This window comes from Aquarana catesbeiana, linkage group LG13 (genome assembly GCF_042186555.1).
Source record: "Aquarana catesbeiana isolate 2022-GZ linkage group LG13, ASM4218655v1, whole genome shotgun sequence".
NCBI lineage: Eukaryota > Metazoa > Chordata > Amphibia > Anura > Ranidae > Aquarana > Aquarana catesbeiana.
Window position 1 is genome coordinate 205,114,653 of NC_133336.1, and position 21,425 is coordinate 205,136,077.

General features: G+C 45.4%; 1 protein-coding gene across 1 annotated transcript in view; it reads right to left on the reverse strand.

Moving 5' to 3' along the window:
- Positions 1–21,425, reverse strand: part of LOC141117742 (NACHT, LRR and PYD domains-containing protein 3-like) — a 263,391-nt gene that overhangs the window by 169,350 nt on the left and 72,616 nt on the right. The window contains exon 2 of the mRNA XM_073610755.1: positions 5,368–5,469. Within this exon, the coding sequence (XP_073466856.1) occupies positions 5,368–5,413 (46 nt within the window). The 5' untranslated portion in view covers positions 5,414–5,469. The remainder of the gene's footprint in view (positions 1–5,367; positions 5,470–21,425) is intronic.

A 21,425-nucleotide genomic window follows, 5' to 3' on the forward strand; every position in this document is an offset into this window, starting at 1 on the left:
AGACGCAGGGAAGTGAGAGTGCCTGGTGTAGAGGATAAGGGGGTTGATTTGCAGATGCTGTGGAAGCATTTGATTGTTGGACCGATTAGAGGGTGCATCCGGGTTTCAGGTGGTATGTGTTTTGGGATGTTCCAGGGTAATAGGTGGAGGGGGGAGGATGTGAATGAGGCTTCGAGGGAGACCCAATCTTTGTATTTTTGATGTATGTTCCAGTCCAGGATTCTGGAAAGGTGGCAAGCTTTGTATTAGTTTTGGAGGTCAGGGAGCCCAATTCTCCTTTATGCTTCGGTAATGACAGGTGTTGATAGCTAATTCTTGGTCTGTTGTTTCCCCAGAGGAATTTGGTGCATAAACTTTTATAAGTACTAAAGAAGGAGGCGGGAATATGAATCGGAACAGTTTTCAGTATATAGAGTAGGCGCGGCAGGGCATTAATTTTTAGTATGGCTGCTCTGCCGAACCATGAAAAGATGGGTTTGTTCCAGCGTTTAAGATTGGAGGTAAGGCGTTGTAGGATTGGTAAGTAGTTCTTGGTGTAGAGGTTGTTAAGTTGGCCGGGTATTTGGATACCTAGGTAGGTTATTGCTTCTTTTTCCCATTGGAAGGCGAAATTTCTTTGGCACTGGCTTACTGTGTGTTTGGGTAGAGAGATGTTCAGGGCACAGGACTTGGAGAAATGTATTTTCAGGTTAGAAATTAGTCTAAAATGGCGGAAATCTGCCAGCAAGTTGGGGAGAGAAATGTGAGGTTCTGTGAGGAAGAGGAGTATGTCATTAGCGAAGGCTGCAATTTTGTATTCTTTTCCAGGTGTTTGTATACCTTTAATGTTTGGGTTGGATTTGAGACTGCGTAGGAAGGGTTCGAGGGTAAGTGTAAACAGTAGAGGGGAAAGGGGACATCCCTGCCTCGTGCCGTTACGGATAGGGAAGGCATTTGACAGAAGGCCGTTGACTCTGACTCGGGCCATGGGATTGGTGTATAGGGCCATTATGAAGCTTAATTGTTGATTACCCAAACCCATGAATCTCAGTACTGCTTCCATGTAGTCCCAGGCCACCCCTGTCAAATGCCTTCTTTGCATCGAGGGATAGAAAAAATGCAGCTTGGTTGGAGGAGGTCAGGAGATGGTGTAAGTTGATTGCTTTGATTGTGTTATTCCTAGCTTCGCTTCCAGGGATAAAAACCCATTTTGATTGTGGGAAATAATGGTGGGAAGAAGAGGGAGTAGACCGTTGGCTAGGATTTTGGCGAATATTTTGATGTCTACATTTAGTAGAGAAATTGGTCTATAGCTTGCCGTAAGGGTGGGGTCTTTCCCATCTTTGGGTATAACTCAGATGTGCGCTTCAAGTAAGCCTGAGGGGAGGGGGGATGTTGCCAATATAGAGTTGAACATTTTAAGGAAGCGGATTGACAATACTGCTGAGAATGTTTTATAGTAAACGGCCGATAGGCCATCAGGGCCCGGGCTCTTGCCTGGTTTCAGTTGTTTTAGAGCCTCTTCCCATTCTAATTTGGTGATTGGATGGTCTAGGTCTATTGATACGTTCGAAGTGAGTGGGCTGGGGCAGTGTTTCTCCAGAAATTTCTCTGAGTGTGGATCTGGAAGTAGGGGTGGGGGTTTAAGCGTCTGTGGCAGAGAGATTATATAGATTTGCGTAAAAGTGTTTGAACGCTTGTGCGATGTCTGGGTTACTTTTTAATGTGTTTCCCATTGGACTCTGTAGCTGGTGTATTGTTGTTTTAGCTTTTTTCAGGCGTAGTGCTTGCGCCAATAGGTTGCCGCTTTTGTTGCTATGTTCATAGAAGAGTTTTTGTGAGAGGGTGTATTTTCTCCTCGTCTGTTGGCCTATTTCTTCTAGTAGGAGTTTGCGGGTTTCAGTCAATTCTTGGTGGGTGTGTTGGGCTAGGTTGCGTTTGTGTGATCTTTCCAGTGTTTGTATTTTAGTGAGGAGATTGCTGACTAGTTTCTGTTTGTCTCGTTTTAGGGCAGAAGCAAGAGAAATCAGTCTTTCCCATATAACGCATTTATGCACCTCCCATTGAGTAAAGAGTGATGCGTCAGAGGTGTCATTGTCATGGAAATAGTGAGAAATATATCAAATGTCCTGACTGACAAAGAAAGAGTCACTAACCTACTTAGTGACTCTTTCTTTGTCAGTCAGGAGATTTGAGTCTAGTTTCCAAATTTTGGATAAGTGGGTATGTTCTGGGAAAGTTAGGCATAGGGTAATTGGGTGGTGGTCTGAGCTGAACATTGGTTCTATTGTTGCTTTAGATAAAAACAGTAAATCTGGTTGGCTAAGGAAAAGATAGTCAAGGTGAGAATATTTGTTGTGGGGGGCTGAGAAGAATGTGTAGTCCTTGTCGAGGGGGTGTAGGGTTCTCCACGTGTCATGTAGGGCGCGTTCTTGGAGTGAAAGTTTTATTTGGCGTAGGGCGCTGTACGGAAGGTGGGATGCGCCAGTAGAGGTGTCTGTGAGAGGGTCAAGAGGAACATTGAAGTCTCCTCCCATAATCAGAATGCCCGTGTGGAAGGAGGACAGTAGGCAGGTAATGTTTCAGAAGAAAGGGACTTGTGATGTGTTAGGGCTGTAGATGTTAGCTAGAGTGGTTTATCCTATAGTTTGCCTTTAATGAAAATGTAGCACCCTTGTTCATCAGCTAGAGAATCTGAGATTTGAAGGGGGAGATTTTTTGATACTAAAATGGATGTACCTTTAGTTTTAGATGTGGAGGAGGTGGAGTGATATGCATGGGGAAAGTGGTGATTTGCTATCTTAGGTATTGCTTTGGCTTTGAAGTGGGTCTCTTGTAGAAATATAACATCGGCCCTCATAGAGTGCATATTGGCTAGGATTTGTGACCTCTTCTCCAGTATGTTAAGGGCTTTTGCATTCAGGGATGCTATCTTGAGTAACAAGGATGTGGTTGAGTTTCCAGGTTGGGCCATATCTGTTTGTGTTTTGAGTGGAAAGGGTAGGTATAGGTGTAGATAGCTGGTTAGTTAGATCAGTGGCTGTGGTGTGAGTGTGCAGTGAGGGTCCGGGGGGAATGAGAGATGGACAACTGTAGGTGGGACAGGGGTTAGGTGTGGTTGAGGTAAGGGGGGTGAGGAGAGCGGGTGGGTAGTTATATGGGGTTAAATCTGGGAGGTGAAAAAAGACCAGATAATTCACCCTTAGGCGTAGTAGTTTCCGGATAGGTCAGCAAGAACTACCAGAGTTCGCTGGGTGAGGAGTTGGTTGGTTACGGTCATGAGATGGATGGGGTCTCCGAAACCTGTGAGGTCAGAGGTGTTTAAGTAGAGGTTTATATGGGGCAGATTGAGAGTTGATAGTTGGAGGTTGTGGGATGTTAATGGTTGAGCGGCTGATTCCGCGTGTAGGGTAAGACCAAGGATGAGGAATGGATTGGATTCCTGGGCATTTGTTGGTTGGGCATTAAACGTTGTGTATAGGGGTACTTGGGTGTGTTTGTGAGCTTTGTGTTGATGTTGGTATGGGTGAAGTAGATGGGATGAGAGAGGACATCCACGTGAGTGTTGTTGAAATGGTGTGATTTATAAAGTTGTTCTGTGCGGCAGTGAACCAAAGTGTTAGTTGACGATATATGGATGTGTAGATAGGTCACTACCAAGCGGGTTAGCAAGTTCGCAAGGGGAAGAGAGGAAAACAAGTAATAACATGTGACATTCTTAATTAACATGTATAACAGTAAGAGCAAAACAGTTCAAACAGTGCCCTATATGGCAGTAAAACTACAATAATAGTATTAGGGATTCTAACAGTGTTGCTGCCACCCCCGTTGCTGCTTGACTTAAAGGTGTTTGGGGATCCCGGGAGGAATCTGTTGGTAACAAGATCCTTACAAGAACAAGAACCGTACAAATATCCAAACATTTATTAATACTACTGATGGGTACTCACATTTAATAAAAATCTTTGAAAGCGAAAACAGTATTTAAAAACAGGAAACCGGAGCGATCTGTGCTCCAAAGCTCGAAACCGGAAGTGATGCAATGGCACTGTATAGTCCCGCCCTATGCGTTTCATCAATGGGACGTCATCTGGAGGGCGGGACTATACAGCGTCATTGCATCACTTCCGGTTTCAAGCCGTGGAGCGCAGATCGCTCCGGTTTCCTGTTTTTAAATACTGTTTTCGCTTTTAATGATTTTTATTAAATATAAGTACCCATCAGTAGTATTAATAAATGTTTGGATATTTGTATGGTATCACACTATGGAGTCTCTTTCCTCTCTACATGTGGGCAACATCTAAGAGGTTAACAGTGAGGAGACCACTTACATCGCAGACAAGGAGGCACTTGGAGAACACAGGACAGGAAGTCTCCTCCCACTCCACAGTGGCTCATACTGTGAAGGTGAAATACCTCCTTGTGGGGTGAATAATAGCGGTGAGTGCATTTCTTATGGGGAACTGTTTTCTAAGAAGCACAGAACAATTTGAAGGAGCACATTGTCACCTTGTTGGACTTTTTTATACACCAGGGTTTAAGGACGGTATATGCATAATTCTGAACCCAGTTTCACAGCAACAATATATACCAGTCATATATGTTGGATTTTTTTGCACATTAATGTCACTTTGAATTGCAGGTTTTGCACAGGATTGTGTTTATTTTATTTTCATTTGAACATAACAATATGTATTATGTACAAGTGGTTAGGAAGTTTACACAGTAGGATTTTTTTGTGGATTTTTGTGAATATACAAATATTTATTTCCTGCACTGTTATTGTCACTTTTTGCACTAAATGCACCCATGACACACACCCCACAAGTATTTAGAGGTTGTAGGTCACCTCTTAATAAGAGCAGCGCCATACCTATCCCCTCTTTTTCACATTTCTTCTAGATTCACCTTAGGCTGAATTTATTGATAGAGGCTGCAGCTCCTCATTTTTCTAATTTTTTCACATGTAGACTAAATAAACTTACTATGCAATTGCTGATCAACTAAACTCCAGCTCTGTACCAATTTTATCCTTGTAATTCTATATTGTATGATATACCTAATGAAGTGTTTATGTCTTAAATATTTGATGTAATAAAATGTTGCATTTTTTTATACAAGTTCTAGTGTCGGTTTAGTTCTCAAAGACATATTTAAAGTTCCGGTACTCTTGTGTTTGGCCTGTTCTACACTGACTTCATTGCACCCCTGTAGATATAATCTATGTAAACTATTATATATAGCAATGGAAAAATATAGATTACCTTGCAGGAAATATATAACAAGTTCATAAATGGGTGAATAGATGTATTCAGTATTTGAGGCTTCATAAAATTTTTCATATTTTGTTAAAACTGATCAGGGAAATAAAAGACAAAAAGTGATTACCAGGGCTCCTGCGTCTTCTATTAAACAATGACAATCTCTCCGCCATCTCTTTGCTCGGTCTTAGTTCTTCTACATCTGAATCCCAGTCATGTCACAGAACACCTAGACACAGAGATACATTGTCACTAATGGTTAGTATGTTGTCCAGATTTCTTTATTTTTTATAACAATATTTCCAAAACTAAGATCTAGAGCCAGATAGGCAGCTTTTATCTAACTCCAAACATATATAATTGATGCAAAGTATTGCAACGCTTTCAAAATGAATACATTATTAAATGTATTTTTATAAAAGCAGTGCAAGTACCTGAATCTGCCCTGGTATTATACTCCTGCAATCTGTTAAAGGATAAGTCCACCTTTTGGGAACATGTTCCATCCATTTTCCTCCTAGTTCCCCATACTAGCTGTCACTTTTTGAAATCAGCTTGGCTCCACCCACACAGGCCCATCATTCATTGAAATAAAATGAAATAAAAAATAGATGGTGCCCAGGTGAATGAGACACAAGATCCAAAGTGACAGCCTGAGTGGTGATGATGCTGGAGAAACAACGGACTGGATACAAGATGGCCATGGATAGAAGGCATGTTGGGGCTGGGCTCAGCCCTTCGTTCTCAGAGCTCTGTGCTCAGCTGTCGGTTAATTGCCAAAGACTCTTCCTTCCACAGTGACCCACTTGGTCTTTATTTCCTGCTTGTCAGCTAGAGCAGCTGGTTATATAAATTCCTTGGATCAGATCTTCTGTGCCTTTGCCTTGGTCAATATATCTAGACGCTCTCTGTTGTGTTTTCCTGTGAAAGACTTTTGCTTGGCTGACTTCCCTTCTGGTTCCTGATCCTGTTTGCTGCACCCAACTTCGCTGATCTCTGGACTCCTGTTTCTCTGGCTTGTTCTGATTACCCATCCTGGTTACCGGACTCTGGCTATGTTTTGACTACGTTTGCTCTGTTTATACCATTTTAGCATTTTATTAAATAGTGTGATTTTTACTGCACTTCTCAGTCTGATTCATGGTTCCTGACAAGGCAGCTCCCAGGAGATGAAGGAATCTCTATGCTGCATAAAAACAGAAACAAAGGACGCCACTCTAAGTGCAGTAAGCTAAAAAATGAGTCTATTTATTTAGACAAATGGCAACTTACATGAGGATGAACAATACAGTGAATGTCAGACCTGCCAGGGGTCAGTGGAGCTGTGACACCGAAGGACCATGTGGAGCCAGGTTGATCCACACCAGGAGGTGAGTGGGGCAGGGAGCGTCCAGCTGGTGTGGACGCTGAAGCCCAGAACTCCACAAGGCAGCGAACACAGACAGCCGAGTCTCGGCTGAGTGTGACCCCAGCGATGGGGGCAGGAATGCTGGGCATGGCTAACGCGTTTCAGAGCCATGCACGGTTCCTTTCTCAAAGCTGATTGGCCGCAGCTCTGCCACATGCATATGTAGTGACAAGGAGAGGAGCTACAAAATCAGGAAGGAGGATGGAAAGGGGCAGGGAAGTAGGCTTACAAACAGAGGTCTATACAAATAGAGTTCAAAAACTGTTGTAACGGTTCGAATGAGCACGGTTCTTGTCTGCAGCAATATACAGCAGTGACATTTACACAAAATGACAGGAGAGGCGCTTTACAGGTGCACTGCACTTATGCCGCGTACACACGGTCAGACTTTTCGACCGGACTTGTCTGACGGACGCCGTCGGACCAAATCCGGTGGACAATCCGATCGTGTGTCGGCTTCACCGGACTTTCAGCTGACTTTTCCAGCCGCAAATCTGACTGACTTTAGATTTGGAACTTGCTTCAAATCTTTATGTCGTAACTCTGCTGGACCCAGAAATCCGCACATCTGTATGCTAGTTTGGCGGACAAAAAAAATGACGCATGCTCAGAAGCAAATACTAAACGGAAGCACTCGGTCTAGTAAAACTAGTGTTCATATTGTAGGTAGCACATTCCTCACGCTCCAAATTCTGTGATCGTTGAATGCAGCACATTAAATGTCTTCTTTAATATTGCTATGAGAACGAAGATGTTTTGCTGTTCCTATTCACACAGAGTTCTCCCAAACTGATTTCTGGATTATTTCTCTTGATCTCATGAATGATATTGTGTTTCTTTTAAAAGCCATATCTCCATACTAATGTTTACACAATTTATTTGGAGTCATCTTTTATTTTTGATTTCATCAAGATTTTTTGTTATGATTATTGGCAAAATTATGTTATCTTTATCTCCATATTTTTTTTTTTGGTTTGTAAAGTTACCACAAAGAACCATTTAGTATTTTGTTGTTTTTTTTGTAGTTCTTAAATTTACCACAAATATTTATTTTTTATTTTTTTGGTAAAGTTACCACAAAGAACCATTACTTTTGGAAATGTTTAATTTTTGTTTGTATATAAAGTTCACACAAAGAACCTTTTTTGGTTATCTATTTTTTTATTTATTTTGGTAAAGTTACCACAAGAACATTATATTTTTTTAAGTGTTTTTGCAACCTCAAGGAGGTTGTTGTCCCTTGTTAATTTGACATGGTCTCTAAATAAATGATGTTAATTAAAACACATGAAGTATTTTCATAAACGAAAATATCCATTTATTTATGGTAAAGAAAATAAAGAGGAAGTCAACGGTGGCAAAAGTCTGTGTAAAAGAAAATTGGGATCTTGAGGAGTCCATATAAGAGGGAGCAAAATCTGGTCCAGGAATCCCAAAGATCAAGAGCAGCAGCAGATGACATAGATGTCCCCAGACTGTGGTACTACAACAGCCTGCATCTTCTGTCAGACCAGACTGAAGCCAGGTCATCACTTTCTTCTCTTCCCTGCAGCCTTTCCTCCACGCTGCCCTACACTCTTCCCTGCAGCCTTCCTTGTAGGCTGTGGCTCTGGTGGTTGAGTTGTGGCAGGTGGAGAAGGAGGAAGAGGAGGAGGGGCTGCCTCATTTATTTGGGTGTTGGCAGTTAGTTCGCCGTTCAGCCCCTTGTGTATAGTATCAGCAAAAAGTTTTTCACAAATGAGGCATTGGCCCCACTCCATTTGATGCAGCCTGCTGGCTAAATAACACCCATAGGCCTCTTCAGCTTTGGGGGGGCTCTTCAGAAAATTTGTTGCCTCTCTCATTAGGCGCAGTGATGCCTCCTGTGTCACCGTCCCCTTCCTGGCCCTTTTTGTAGGAAGGAGGAGGGGAGCCACTTGTGATTGTGTCAGGCTCCTACTGGGCCCGGCCACCTCCTGCCTGACACAGGGTCCTGCCTCCTCCTGGCTGTCTCTGCGCCCGGCCTCCTCCTGCCTGCCACTTTCCCCACTTTCCTCCTGGCTGACCTCATCCTGTGTATAAAAAAGGGACATAGTTTTATATTTTTGTTTTTGGTTCATCAATGACACACAATTTTCTTCTCATGACTTGCAAATTAAATGTTAATTCATATATTAATAAGAGTATAGAAATCTGACACCATCATTTTTTAAATCAGGTGAAAAAAATTTTTGGCCACTACTGTCAATTGATATGTATACATAATTTTGAGGATACAATTCTTAATCAATTGGATATTTTAGTTTATGAAAAGACTTCATGTGTTTTAATTAACATCATTTATTGACCATGTCAAATTAACAAGGGACAACAACCTCCTTGAGGTTGCAAAAACACTTAAAAAAATATAATGTTCTTGTGGTAACTTTACCAAAATAAATAAAAAAATAGATAACCAAAAAAGGTTCTTTGTGTGAACTTTATATACAAACAAAAATTAAACATTTCCAAAAGTAATGGTTCTTTGTGGTAACTTTACCAAAAAAATAAAAAATAAATATTTGTGGTAAATTTAACCACTAGGCGCCCGCGCTATAGCCGAAAGACGGCTACAGCGCGGACTCCAATTGCCGGGAGGGCGTCCCTGGACGTCCTCCTGTTTACTTCCGCATTGCGCGCTCCCGCGGGCGCGCATCGCGGAAGTTTTGTGCTGGCCGTGTCCCTCGGACACGGCCAGTCACAGATCGCCGTAAACGGCCAATGACAGCGGCCGTTTACAGTGCGATCGCTCTACCAATGAGAGAGGATCTCATATATAAACATATGAGATCATCTCTCATCGCCGGCTCTCCCTCCTCACACAGAGACAGAGTGTGAGGAGGGAGAGCGAACCGCTGCTGCGGTAAGTGTAAAAAAAAAAAAAAAAAGAAAAAGAAAAGTGTCTCCACTGTTATCTGTCCTGCCCTCTGCCCCTGCCAACTGTCCTGCCATCTGCCCCTGCCATCTGTCCTGCCATCTGCCCCTGCCATCTGCCCCTGCCATCTGTCCTGCCATCTGCCCCTGCCATCTGTCTTGCCATCTGCCCCTGCCATCTGTCCTGCCATCTGCCCCTGCCATCTGCCCCTGCCATCTGTCCTGCCATCTGCCCCTGCCAACTGTCCTGCCATCTGCCCCTGCCATCTGCCCCTGCCATCTGTCCTGCCATCTGCCCCTGCCATCTGTCCTGCCATCTGACCCTGCCATCTGTCCTGCCATCTGCCCCTGCCATCTGACCCTGCCATCTGACCCTGCCATCTGTCCCCATGCCATGTATAAATGCCATCTGTCATCAGTGCCACATAGTGCCATTTGTCATCAGTGCCACCTGTCAGTGTCACGTGCCATCTGTCATCAGTGTCATGTGTCATCAGTGCCACGTATCAGTGCCATCTGTCATCAGTGTCATCAGTGCCACGTATCAGTGCCATCTGTCATCAGTGCCACGTATCAGTGCCATCTGTCATCAGTGTCATCAGTGCCACGTATTAGTGCCATCTGTCATCAGTGCCACGTATTAGTGCCATCTTTCATTAGTGCCACGTGTCATCAGTGTCACATATTAGTGCCATCTGTCATCAGTGCCATTTGTCATCAGCGCCACATGTCATCAGTGCCACATATTAGTGCCATCTGTCATCAGTGTCACGTGTCATCAGTGCCACGTATTAGTGCCATCTGTCAGTGCCACGTATTAGTGCCATCTGTCAGTGCCACGTATTAGTGCCATCTGTCATCAGTGCCATGTATTAGTGCCATCTGTCATTAGTGCCACATCAGTGTCAGTGCCACGTATCAGTGCCATCTGTCATCAGTGCCACGTATCAGTGCCATTTGTCATCAGTGCCACGTCAGTGTCACATGTCATTGTCCTGGTTCTCCAGGGCCTTCAAAAGTGTAATAGGTAGTCAACAAGTCAGATTTGTAATTTATGCTCCTAGAACACCTGATGGTGCTCCCTGCATGTTGGGCCTCTCTATGTGGCCAGGCTGTGAAAAAGTCTCACACATGTGGTATCGTAATACTCAGGAGGAGTAGCAGAATGTATTTTGGGGTGTCATTTGTGGTATACACATGCCATGTGAGAGAAATAACCTATTACAATGACAATTTTGTGGGGAAAAAAAAAAAAAAAATCTTCATTTTGCAAAGAATTGTGGGAAAAAATGACAACATCAAAAACCTCACCATGCATCTTACTAAATACCTTGGAATGTCTACTTTCAAAAAAGGGGTCATTTGGGGGGTATTTGTACTTTCCTGACTTGTTCGGGTGGCAAGAAATGAGATAGGCCAACAGTACTTCAGATGTGATCAATTTTTTCTGATTTGCACCATAACTTGTAGACTCTCTAACTTTCACAAAGACCAAATAATATCCACTAATTTGGGTTATTTTTACCAAAGATATGTAGCAGTATAAATTGTGGCCAAAATTTATGAAGAAAAATTACTAATTTGCAAAATTTTATCACAGAAACAAAGAAAAATGCGTTTTTTTTCAAAATTTTCGGTCTTTTTTCATTTATAGCGCAAAAAATAAAAAACCCAGAGGTGATCAAATACCACCAAAATAAAGCTCTATTTGTATGAAAAAAAGGACAAAAAATTCATTTGGGTACAGTATTACATGACTGAGTAATTGTCATTCAAAGTGTGAGAGCGCTGAAAGCTGCAAATTGGTCTGGTCACGAGGGGGGTTTAAGTGCCCAGTTGTCAAGTGGTTAAGAACTACAAAAAAAACAACAAAATACTAAATGGTTCTTTGTGGTAACTTTACAAACCAAAAAAAAATATGGAGATAAAGATAACATAATTTTGCCAATAATCATAACAAAAAATCTTGATGAAATCAAAAATAAAAGATGACTCCAAAAAAAGCTAAAGCTACCTGTAGAAGATTGGTGGTGTTTTTCTGATCCTATCACTACCGCAGGCAGCTACATTATTTTTTAGTGTAGTGCAACCTCTGCACAGTGTTCAGCTAAAGCTACAAGTTAGTGTAGTGCGACCTCTGCACAGTGTTTAGCTAAGGCTACAAGTTAGTGTAGTGCGACCTCTGCACAGTGTTCAGCTAAAGCTACAAGTTAGTGTAGTGCGACCTCTGCACAGTGTTCAGCTAAAGCTACAAGTTAGTGTAATGCGACCTCTGCACAGTGTTCAGCTAAAGCTACAAGTTAGTGTAGTGCAACCTCTGCACAGTGTTCAGCTAAAGCTACTAGTGTAGTGCAACTTCTGCATAGTGTTCAGCTAAAGCTACAAGTTAGTGTAGTGCGACCTTAGGACATCCTGTAAGCCCGGGTACCTGCCCAAGAACCGCTGCACCACCAAGTTAAGGACGTGAGCCAAACAGGGCACATGGGTCATTTGTCCCTGTCGAAGGGCAGAGAGGAGGTTGGTGCCATTGTCACAAAGCACCATTCCTGCCTTAAGTTGGCGTGGCATCAACCACCTCTGAACCTGCCCCTGCAGAGCTGACAGAACCTCTGCCCCAGTGTGGCTCCTGTCCCCCAAGCACACCAGCTCAAGCAACGCATGGCATCTTTTGGCCTGCGTACTTGTGTAGCTCCTTGAACGCCTACGGAGCACCGTTGATTCCGAGGACAAAGCACAGGAAGAGGCCATGGAGGAAGAAGAAGAGGAGGGGGTGGAGGAGAGAGGTGTGTCACAATCATTAGTAGTGGCATTTTGGAGGCGTGGTGGCGGAACAACCTCCAACACTACTGCACCTTGTCCTGCATCCTTCCCAGCTGCCAGCAGAGTCACCCAATGCACAGTGAAACTTAGGTAACGTCCCTGTCCATGCCTGCTGGACCATGAGTCAGTGGTAATATGCACCTTACCGCTGACCACCCTGTCCAGTGAGGCATGGACATTGCCTTCCACATGCCAGTAGAGAGCCAGAATAGCCTTCCGTGAGAAAAAGTGGCATTTGGGTACCTGCCACTGAGGAACCGCACATTCCAAAAACTCACGGAAGGGGGCGGAGTCTACCAACTGAAAAGTGCTAGCAATTTTGCCAAGCTAGCATTCAACCGCTGGGCATGTGAATGGCTGGGAGCAAACTTCTTTTGGCGGTGCAGCAGCTGGGGCAGGGAAATTTGCCTGGTACAATCTGACGTCGGTGTACCAAAAGCAGATTGCCCACAAGTACTTGGCTGTGACACACCTAATTCTACACCTTCATTCCTCTCAGTGCACGTCTCAGAGAGGACTGAAGGTATAGTGGGGTTGGAGATCTCAGCTGATGAGGAGCAAGGAGAGGTCCTCTTTGTTCTTTGGTGTGGGTCTTTTAGATACGCTTGCCAACGAACTGCATGGCAGGTCAACATATGGCTGGCCACGCGAGATACGCTTGAGACATATGTTGCTAATAGCAGCGGTGCGATCTGATGCACTCGTCTCAAAGGCCCACACCAAAGAACTTTTTGAACAACACGCAGAGACAGCAGCTCCCTGCACATGCGGAGCTTTGGGGTGTGATGCAGTCAGTGTGCTGCCCTTAGGCTGGCCCCTCGAGGGCATCCTGCCTCGTTGGTGATGTGCCTCCTCCTCCTCCTCTCTCCTATCTGGCACCCACGTTGAGTCAGTGACCTCATCATCCCCTCCCTCCTCATCACTGGAGCAAACCTGGCAGTATGCTGCAGCAGGGGGAGCATGACTGCCAGATTGCTGCCCTACTTGGGCACCCCCTCTGTCCATGCTCACGTTACTGCCTTCATCTAGCTCAGTATCATCATCAGAGCCTTCCAAACACTGGGCATCCTCCTGGAGCATGTACCCAACACTGTGGTCAAACAGTTCGAGGGAATCCTCAGGAGGACATGGTGGGGCTAGGGAAGGAGTCACTGATGTCATTGAGCCGAGGGAAGAGGTGGCATGGGTGAGAGAGGATAAGGAGGATGAGGACGGCTTGGTCATCCACTCGACCAAGTCTTCCGCATGTTGCGGCTCAACGCGGCCAGCTGCCAAAAAAAAGGCCAAGCGTGTCCAATGGCCATGTGCTGATGAGGATGCACCGTCTCCATGACCAGCACTGTTGCCTCTAGACACAGAGCCTGCTTGCCCTCTTTTATTGGCTTGTGACTGTCTGCCTCTCCCTGTTGGCCTTCCAGACATACTAATGGCCTGTAGCTACACTAAGCTGGGATATATATATATATATATATATATATATATATATATATATATATATAAATATACTGATACTGTGGCTAGCAAAATCAACTGCCTGCCTGTAGTATGAGAACACCACCAACCTTCTACAGGTAGCTTTAGCCAAAACTAAAGGTAGCTTTAGCCGATCAGTGCGAAAGAGTCACTCTCTGTGGGGGCAGTGTGAAGGGGTCACTCTCTGTGGGGGCAGTGCGAAGTGGTCACTCTCTGCGGGGGCAGTGCGAAGGGGTCACTCTCTGCGGGGGCAGTGTGAAGGGGTCACTCTCTGTGGGGGCAGTGCGAAGGGGTCACTCTCTGTGGGGGCAGTGCGAAGGGGTCACTCTCTGTGGGGGCAGTGCAAAGGGGTCACTCTCTGTGGGGGCAGTGCAAAGGGGTCATTCTCTGTGGGGGCAGTGCGAAGGAGTCACTCTCTGTGGGGGCAGTGCGAAGGGGCAGTGCAAAAGGGTCACTCTCTGTGGGGGCAGTTCGAAGGGGTCACTCTCTGTGGGGGCAGTGGGAAGGGGTCACTCTCTGTGGGGGCAGTGCGAAAGGGTCACACTCTGTGGGGGCAGTGCGAAGGGGTCAAGCTCTGTGGGGGCAGTGCAAAGGGGTCACTCTCTGTGGGGGTGAAAATTTCCCAGCCATTAGAATACAGTGATCACTGCTGCCAGCTATAGCAGCATGCAGTGATTGCCAAAAAAAAAAAGAAAGACATGCTGGCTGTACTGAAGTCAGTTGATAGATTGAATTCTGTACAACCAGTCTTCACATAGATCAAAATTCTGTTGGTTCAGCAGAAAATTAAATCTGTCTATGGTGGCTTAAGTTCACCAGTCTTTGGGTTTAATATCATCCTCAAATCTTCTGAAAGGAGTGCTCCACTTAGGTGTAGAAATTCACTTTGAACTCCACCTTATTTCCAGAACTCTTTAGGTATTAGATGTGCAAACAATAAGGTGAGAGGAGAGCCCATAGAATACCTACAGAGGGTAATGGAAATAAGGTGGAGTTCAAAGTGAACCGTGTCATTACCTGCAGGGACTGGCATTTAGGGGGTTAAACAGGCAGGGAGGAAATGTGATATCACCTCCTCTGTCACTGTCTGTCACTTTTCAGTGGAGTGGCAGTGCCTGCTGCAAGTGAATACAAGCCTTTGGGCTCACACTGGTGTACTGGCAGTTTTCTATAGCTATAGTCCCTCAGACTTCTTTTAGGTTGCACATTTTTGCTGAATTTTCTGAAAGGGCACCAAAGATGCAGCATTCAGGACGTTTTGTACACTTTCAGAACATGCAGTAAAAATGTGCGGCCTCTATGGGACCAGGGGCAACATGCAGGAAGACTGCCAGTACACCAGCACTGCAGACAACCTGCAGCATGCCAGTGTGAGCCCACATCATAACATGTAGGGCAAGCAAAGTAGTGTGGCTGCTAAAAAAATAAAACCTCTTTGGCTGCAGAGAGGGGGAGGGAGGAGTAGTTCACTTACTTGGACGGTCCCAGCATTCGAGCCGACTGCTCAGATTTAACTTTCCCGCCCACACATTTTCTTCACAGACAGCACACAGGCTGCCCGGAGTGTGGGCGGGCTACCCAGAGTGTGGGCGGGGAAAGAGAGCAGGTCCAGCCTCTGCCAGCCATTAGTGTGGAGGAGGGAGGGGCTGGGCGGGCTGGGCTGTGCTCTGTAACACAGACTGTCAGCCCTGAGACATCGCTGGCTCACAGTACTGAATGGAGATGCCGCACTCGGCCAGCTCAGAAACTGCGCATGTACGGTTTTGAGCTGGTGACACAGCAGCCTTTATAGAGCATATGAGAGCAGACCAGGGGGCAATTGCATCTCTGGCCCCCGGCCCAGCCCGCCCCTGGTCCTGCCCCAGGGGACATGGATCAATGCAAATAAAAGTTTTAAAAACGTCCATTTTTTCAGGACCAGTGACATCACGGGGAATGCCACAGAGAAGTCCCGTCATGTCCCGTGCATCAGAGGGGGGCGGGGTCACCGGGTGGCCCCCCCCCCCCCGTTATTTAAGAACGGTCAGAAGAGGAGACGCGTCACACAGCGGGAGCCTCCCTCCATGCCAGCATGGTTGCGGAGCGGCCCGGAGAAGAAGATGAAGAAGAGAAGAAGATGAAGAAGAGAAGAGAAGATGAAGAAGAGAAGAAGAGAAGATGAAGAAGAGAAGAAGATGAAGAGAAGAGCGGGAGCCTCCCCCCATGCCATGGGTGCGGAGCGGCCAGAGGAGAAGAAGATAGAAGACGCCGCAGAGGAGATGCTGGACGAGAACGCCGGAGGAAGAACCAGAAGAGCCAGAAGAACCAGAAGATGAAGGAAGATAGAAGAAAGAAAAAGCATTTAAATAAAGGAATTGTCAAAAACTGTCCCTTGTCATTTTTAACATTTTTGACAGTTTTTTAGTGAAATGGTAGGCTTTGTACCCCCTTACCATTTCACACAGGGGGGGCCGGGATCTGGGGGTCCCCTTGTTAAAGGGGGCTTCCAGATTCCGATAAGCCCCCCCGCCCGCAGACCCCCACAACCCTGTCCGGTGGGGACAAGGTGTTTTGGGGGGCTACCCCAAAGCACCCTCTCAATGTTGAGGGCATGTGGCCTGGTACGGTTCAGGAGGGAGGGGGGCCGCTCTCTCGTCCCCCCTCTTTTCCTGCAGCCTGCCATGTTGCATGCTCGGATAAGGGTCTGGTATGGATTTTTGGCGCGGGGTTCCCCTTAAAATCCATACCAGACCTGAAGGGTCTAGTATGGAATTTAGGGGGATCCCCACGTCATTTTTTTTTTAAATTTTTGCCGGGGTTCCCCTTAATATTCATACTAGACCTGAAGGGCCTGGTATGGAATTTAGGGAGACCCCCACGTCAGTTTTTTTTTTTAATTTTGGTTCGGGGTTCCTCTGTGGGGAACTCCCATGCCGTTTTTATCAATGAACTTCTATGTGTATTGTCGGATCGGCAATGCATTAATAGCCGCGAGTAGTTTTAAATGACTTTTTTTTCCTTTGAAATGTCATTTTGCTGTCAGACTGTTCCAAACACGGGAAACATGCACCCCTTTTACAGGCATACTATAGACACCCCCCAGCTACAAAATTTAAAGGGATATTACACTTTTATCGTTTGACTTTAAGCATTATTAAAATCACTGCTCCTGAAAAAATGGCCGTTTTTAAAACTTTTTTTTGCATTGATCCATGTCCCCTGGGGCAGGACCCAGGTCCCCAAACACTTTTTATGACAATACCATGCATATGAGCCTTTAAAATTAGCATTTTTGATTTCTCCCATAGACTTTTAAAGGGTGTTCCGCAGCATTCAAATTTGCCGCGAACACCCCAAATTGTTCGCTGTTCGGTGAACAGCCGATATTCGAGTCGAACATGAGTTTGACTCGAACTCGAAGCTCATCCCTAGTAATTATCCTCTTCCTCCTCAATAATCATGCTGATAGCTAGTAAGAACATTTTTGGTTCTGGGCGCTGCCACCAGTGCCTAAGGCCCAAATTTTTCAGCCCCTGTTTAACAGGGGCGTGTAATTACAATTTTTGATGCAATTCTTTGCAGCAGGGCTCGTTCCTGAGCTCCAACTAGAGTATCTGTGAGGGGTTGCAGTGTTGTGGCACCAGCACCAGTGCCTAAGGCCCAATTTTTCAGCCCCTGTTCAACTGGGACATGTAATTAGAATTCTTGATCTAATATTTCACAGCAGGGCCCTGTGAGGGCTTACAGTGTTGTGGCCACAACAACACCTAAGGCCCAAATTTCTGCTGAGTATATAGGGCAGGCCCCTACTTTCAAACATCCAACTTACAAACAACTCCTACTTGCAAACGGAAGGAGACAACAGGAAGTGAGATGAAATCTACCCCTAGGAAGGGAAATTCTCTCCTGTAAGAGTTAATAAGGGAAAAACTTTTCTCCTTTCCACTGATGCTTTATCGTCAGTCCTTATTTCACTAAAAACCCAAAATTTTCAAAAAACATTTGTCATTGGGACAAAAAATGAGGTGAAATCTTCTGAAGAGGAGCACAGACAGCAAAACAAATGTCACAGGGGTGATAACCCTTCCCTATGTTTTCCAAAAAGCTTAAAATAGATTTTTTGGCTGGAGCTAAACATGTTAAAAATGTACCAGTTCAAAATTACAAACAGATTCTACTTAAAGCATGGGTTCACCCACACCGCCAAAAAAAAAAACATTAAAAGCCAGCAGCTACAAATACTGCAGCTGCTGACTTTTAATACATGGCCACTTACCTGTCCCAGGGTCCAGCGATGCCGGCAGGGGACGCCGAGAACACGCTCGGTTCTCGGCAGTTGTCGCCGCCATCCTAGGTGAGGAAATCAGGAAGTGAAGCATTGCGGCTTCACTTCCCGGTTCCCTACTGCGCATGCGCGAGTCGCGCTGCGCGTCCCTAGTGGTCCCCGCTCTCTCCTGGTGGCCCCACGCCTTTCCTTTAATAATTTGGGTGCGGGGTTCCCCTTAATATCCATACAAGACTCAAAGGGCCTGGTAATGGACTGGGGGGTACTCATGCCGTTTGTCTCACTGATTTTCATCCATATTGCCAGGACCTGACATTACATTAAAGCCGCAAGCAGTTTTAAAAGACTTTTATTCCTTTAAAAATGTCATTTGGTGCAGGGACTGTTCTAAGCACGGGAAACACGTGCCACTTTACAGGCATACTATAGACACCCCCCAGGTACAATATTTAAGGGAATATTTCACTTTTTTTTACTTTAAGCATCATTAAAATCACTGCTCCCGAAAAAACGGCCGTTTTTAAAACTTTTTTTGCAATGATACATGTCCCCTGGGGTAGGACCCGGGTCCCCAAACCCTTTTTAGGACAATACCATGCAAATTAGCCTTTAAAATTAGCACTTTTGATTTCAAATGTTCAAGTCCCATAGACGTCAATGGGGTTCTAACGTTCGTGCAAATTTTCGGTCCATTCGCAGGTTCTGGTGCGAACCGAACCGGGGGGGTGTTCGGCTCATCCCTAATGCCCTGGCTTCAGTCTGGTCATCAAGAAAACGTAGTTTATTGTAGTACCACAGCCTGGGTACATATACATCATCTGCTGATGCTCCTGATCTCAGGGAATTCTGGATCTTGTTATGCTCCCTCTTATACATATTTCTCAAGATCCCAATTTTCTGTAACAAAATCTCCATGGTTTCTTCTGTGATGATCGTCTGGACAAATGTCAGAAGTCTTAAAACAAATAATTAAAAAATACATTTACCTTCGTTTATGGCTTTCTGGTCCTCTATCATCTACGCACAGAACGTATGTACGACACAATACGTAATAACGTTTTATACACTGCGCATGCGTGAAACTCCGCCTGCTTTGTCCGCCCCTGACGTTCTTTTTTTACGCATATTTTCAGCCCCTTATCTCTACGCACAGAATGTACGTACAACACATGCGTAATAACTATTTTTTGACACTGTGCATGTGTGAAACTCCGCCTGCGTCGCCCGCCCCTGACGTTCTATTGTAACGCATATTCTACGCCCCTTGTCTCTATGCACAGAACGTACGTACGACACATGCGTATTACCTCTTTTTATACACTGTGCATGCGTGAAACTCCGCCTGCGTCGCCCACCCCTGACGTTCTTTTTACCGAATATTCTACGGTACATAGTGGGAGGAACAATGGCGGAGACAAATCAGGTGTGTACTACCTCAGGTAGTGACGAAAGGCCAGAGCCCGGAACATTCCGATCTGGGAAGCAGAGATTTAAGGCCTCCAATATGGCCTTTAAAGAGATGGTAGAGATGGTGGCAATTTTGAGAAAAAATTACTATGATGGGAAGTATGGACCGTACGCCTAATTTCCGAAAAGCAAAAATAATGGTGAAGGTGGTGAAGACTAGGGATGAGCTTCGTGTTCGAGTCGAACCCATGTTTGACTCGAACATCGTCTGTTCGCCCATTCGCCGAATTGCGAACGATATGGGCCGTTCGTGCCAAATTCGTGTGGCGCGTCACCGCCCATAATTCACTGCGGCATCGCAGTGCATTGCTGGCTGATGATTGGCCAAGCATGCACTATGACCCGCATGCTTGGCCAATCACAGCGCCGCCTGGACAGAGAGCTGTAATTGGCCAAAGCCAAGGAGGCTTTGGCCAATTATGGCTCAAGGGATTTAGTACACGCCCCACACTATATAAGGCCGCCTACACGGCGGCCCTGTGTAGTGTGTGTTCCGGCGTTCATTGAGAGAGAGAGAGAGAGAGAGAGACTAACAATGACATTTGATTTGAGTTAGATAGATTAGGCAGAACAGTCAGTCAGTTAGCTGCACTTACAGTGTATTGTGTATATATATGCATCCCAGGTGTTGCATATATATATATATATATATATATATATATATATATATATATATATATATATATATATATATACACTGTATTCAGTTTAGCTAGATCCGTTCCTGTTATCTTCCTACTGACAGGCAGGCTTGTCTTGTAACAATATTTACAGCTACCTGAAGAAAATTACTGGTGTTCTTTTGATCCTATTAGTACCACAGTCAGGCAGCTAGACTATTTAAAGTTAGTGCAGTGCGTCTTGCTCACAGTGTTCAGCTAGATCCGTTCCTGTTATCTTCCTACTGACAGGCAGGCTTGTCTTGTAACAGTATTTACAGCTACCTGAAGAAAATTACTGGTGTTCTTTTGATCCTATTAGTACCACAGTCAGGCAGCTAGACTATTTACAGTTAGTGCAGTGCGTCTTGCTCACAGTGTTCAGCTAGATCCGTTCCTGTTATCTTCCTACTGACAGGCAGGCTTGTCTTGTAACAGTATTTACAGCTACCTGAAGAAAATTACTGGTGTTCTTTTGATCCTATTAGTACCACAGTCAGGCAGCTAGACTATTTACAGTTAGTGCAGTGCGTCCTGCTCACAGTGTTCTGCTAAACCTACAAGTTAGTGGGGTGCGTCCTGCTCACAGTGTTCAGCTAAAGCTACCTGTAGAAGGTTGGTGGTGTTCTCATAAGGCCAAGAAGGAGAAGCAGACAGTCACAAGCCAATAAGAGAGCAGGCTCTGTGTCTAGTGCTGGTCGTGGAGACGGTGCATCCTCATCAGCACGTGGCCGTGGGACACGCTTGGCCTTTTTTTCGGCAGCTTGCCATGTTGAGCCGCAACATGCAGAAGACTTGGTCGAGTGGATGACCAAGCCGTCCTCATCCTCCTCATCCTCTCTCACCCATGCCCAGGGTACTTTGTCTGGCAAAGCAGCGGCCTCTTCCCTCGGCTCAATGTCATCAGTGACTCCTTCCCTAGCCCCACCATGTCCTCCTGAGGAGTCCCTCGAACTGTTTGACCACAGTGTTGGGTACATGCTCCAGGAGGATGCCCAGCGTTCGGAAGGCTCTGATGATGATACTGAGCTAGATGAAGGCAGTAACATGAGCACGGACAGAGGGGGTGCCCAAGAAGGACAGCAATCTGGCAGTCATGCTCCCCCTGCTGCAGCATACAGCCAGGTTTGCTCCAGTGATGAGGAGGGAGGGGATGATGAGGTCACTGACTCAACGTGGGTGCCTGATAGGAGAGAGGAGGA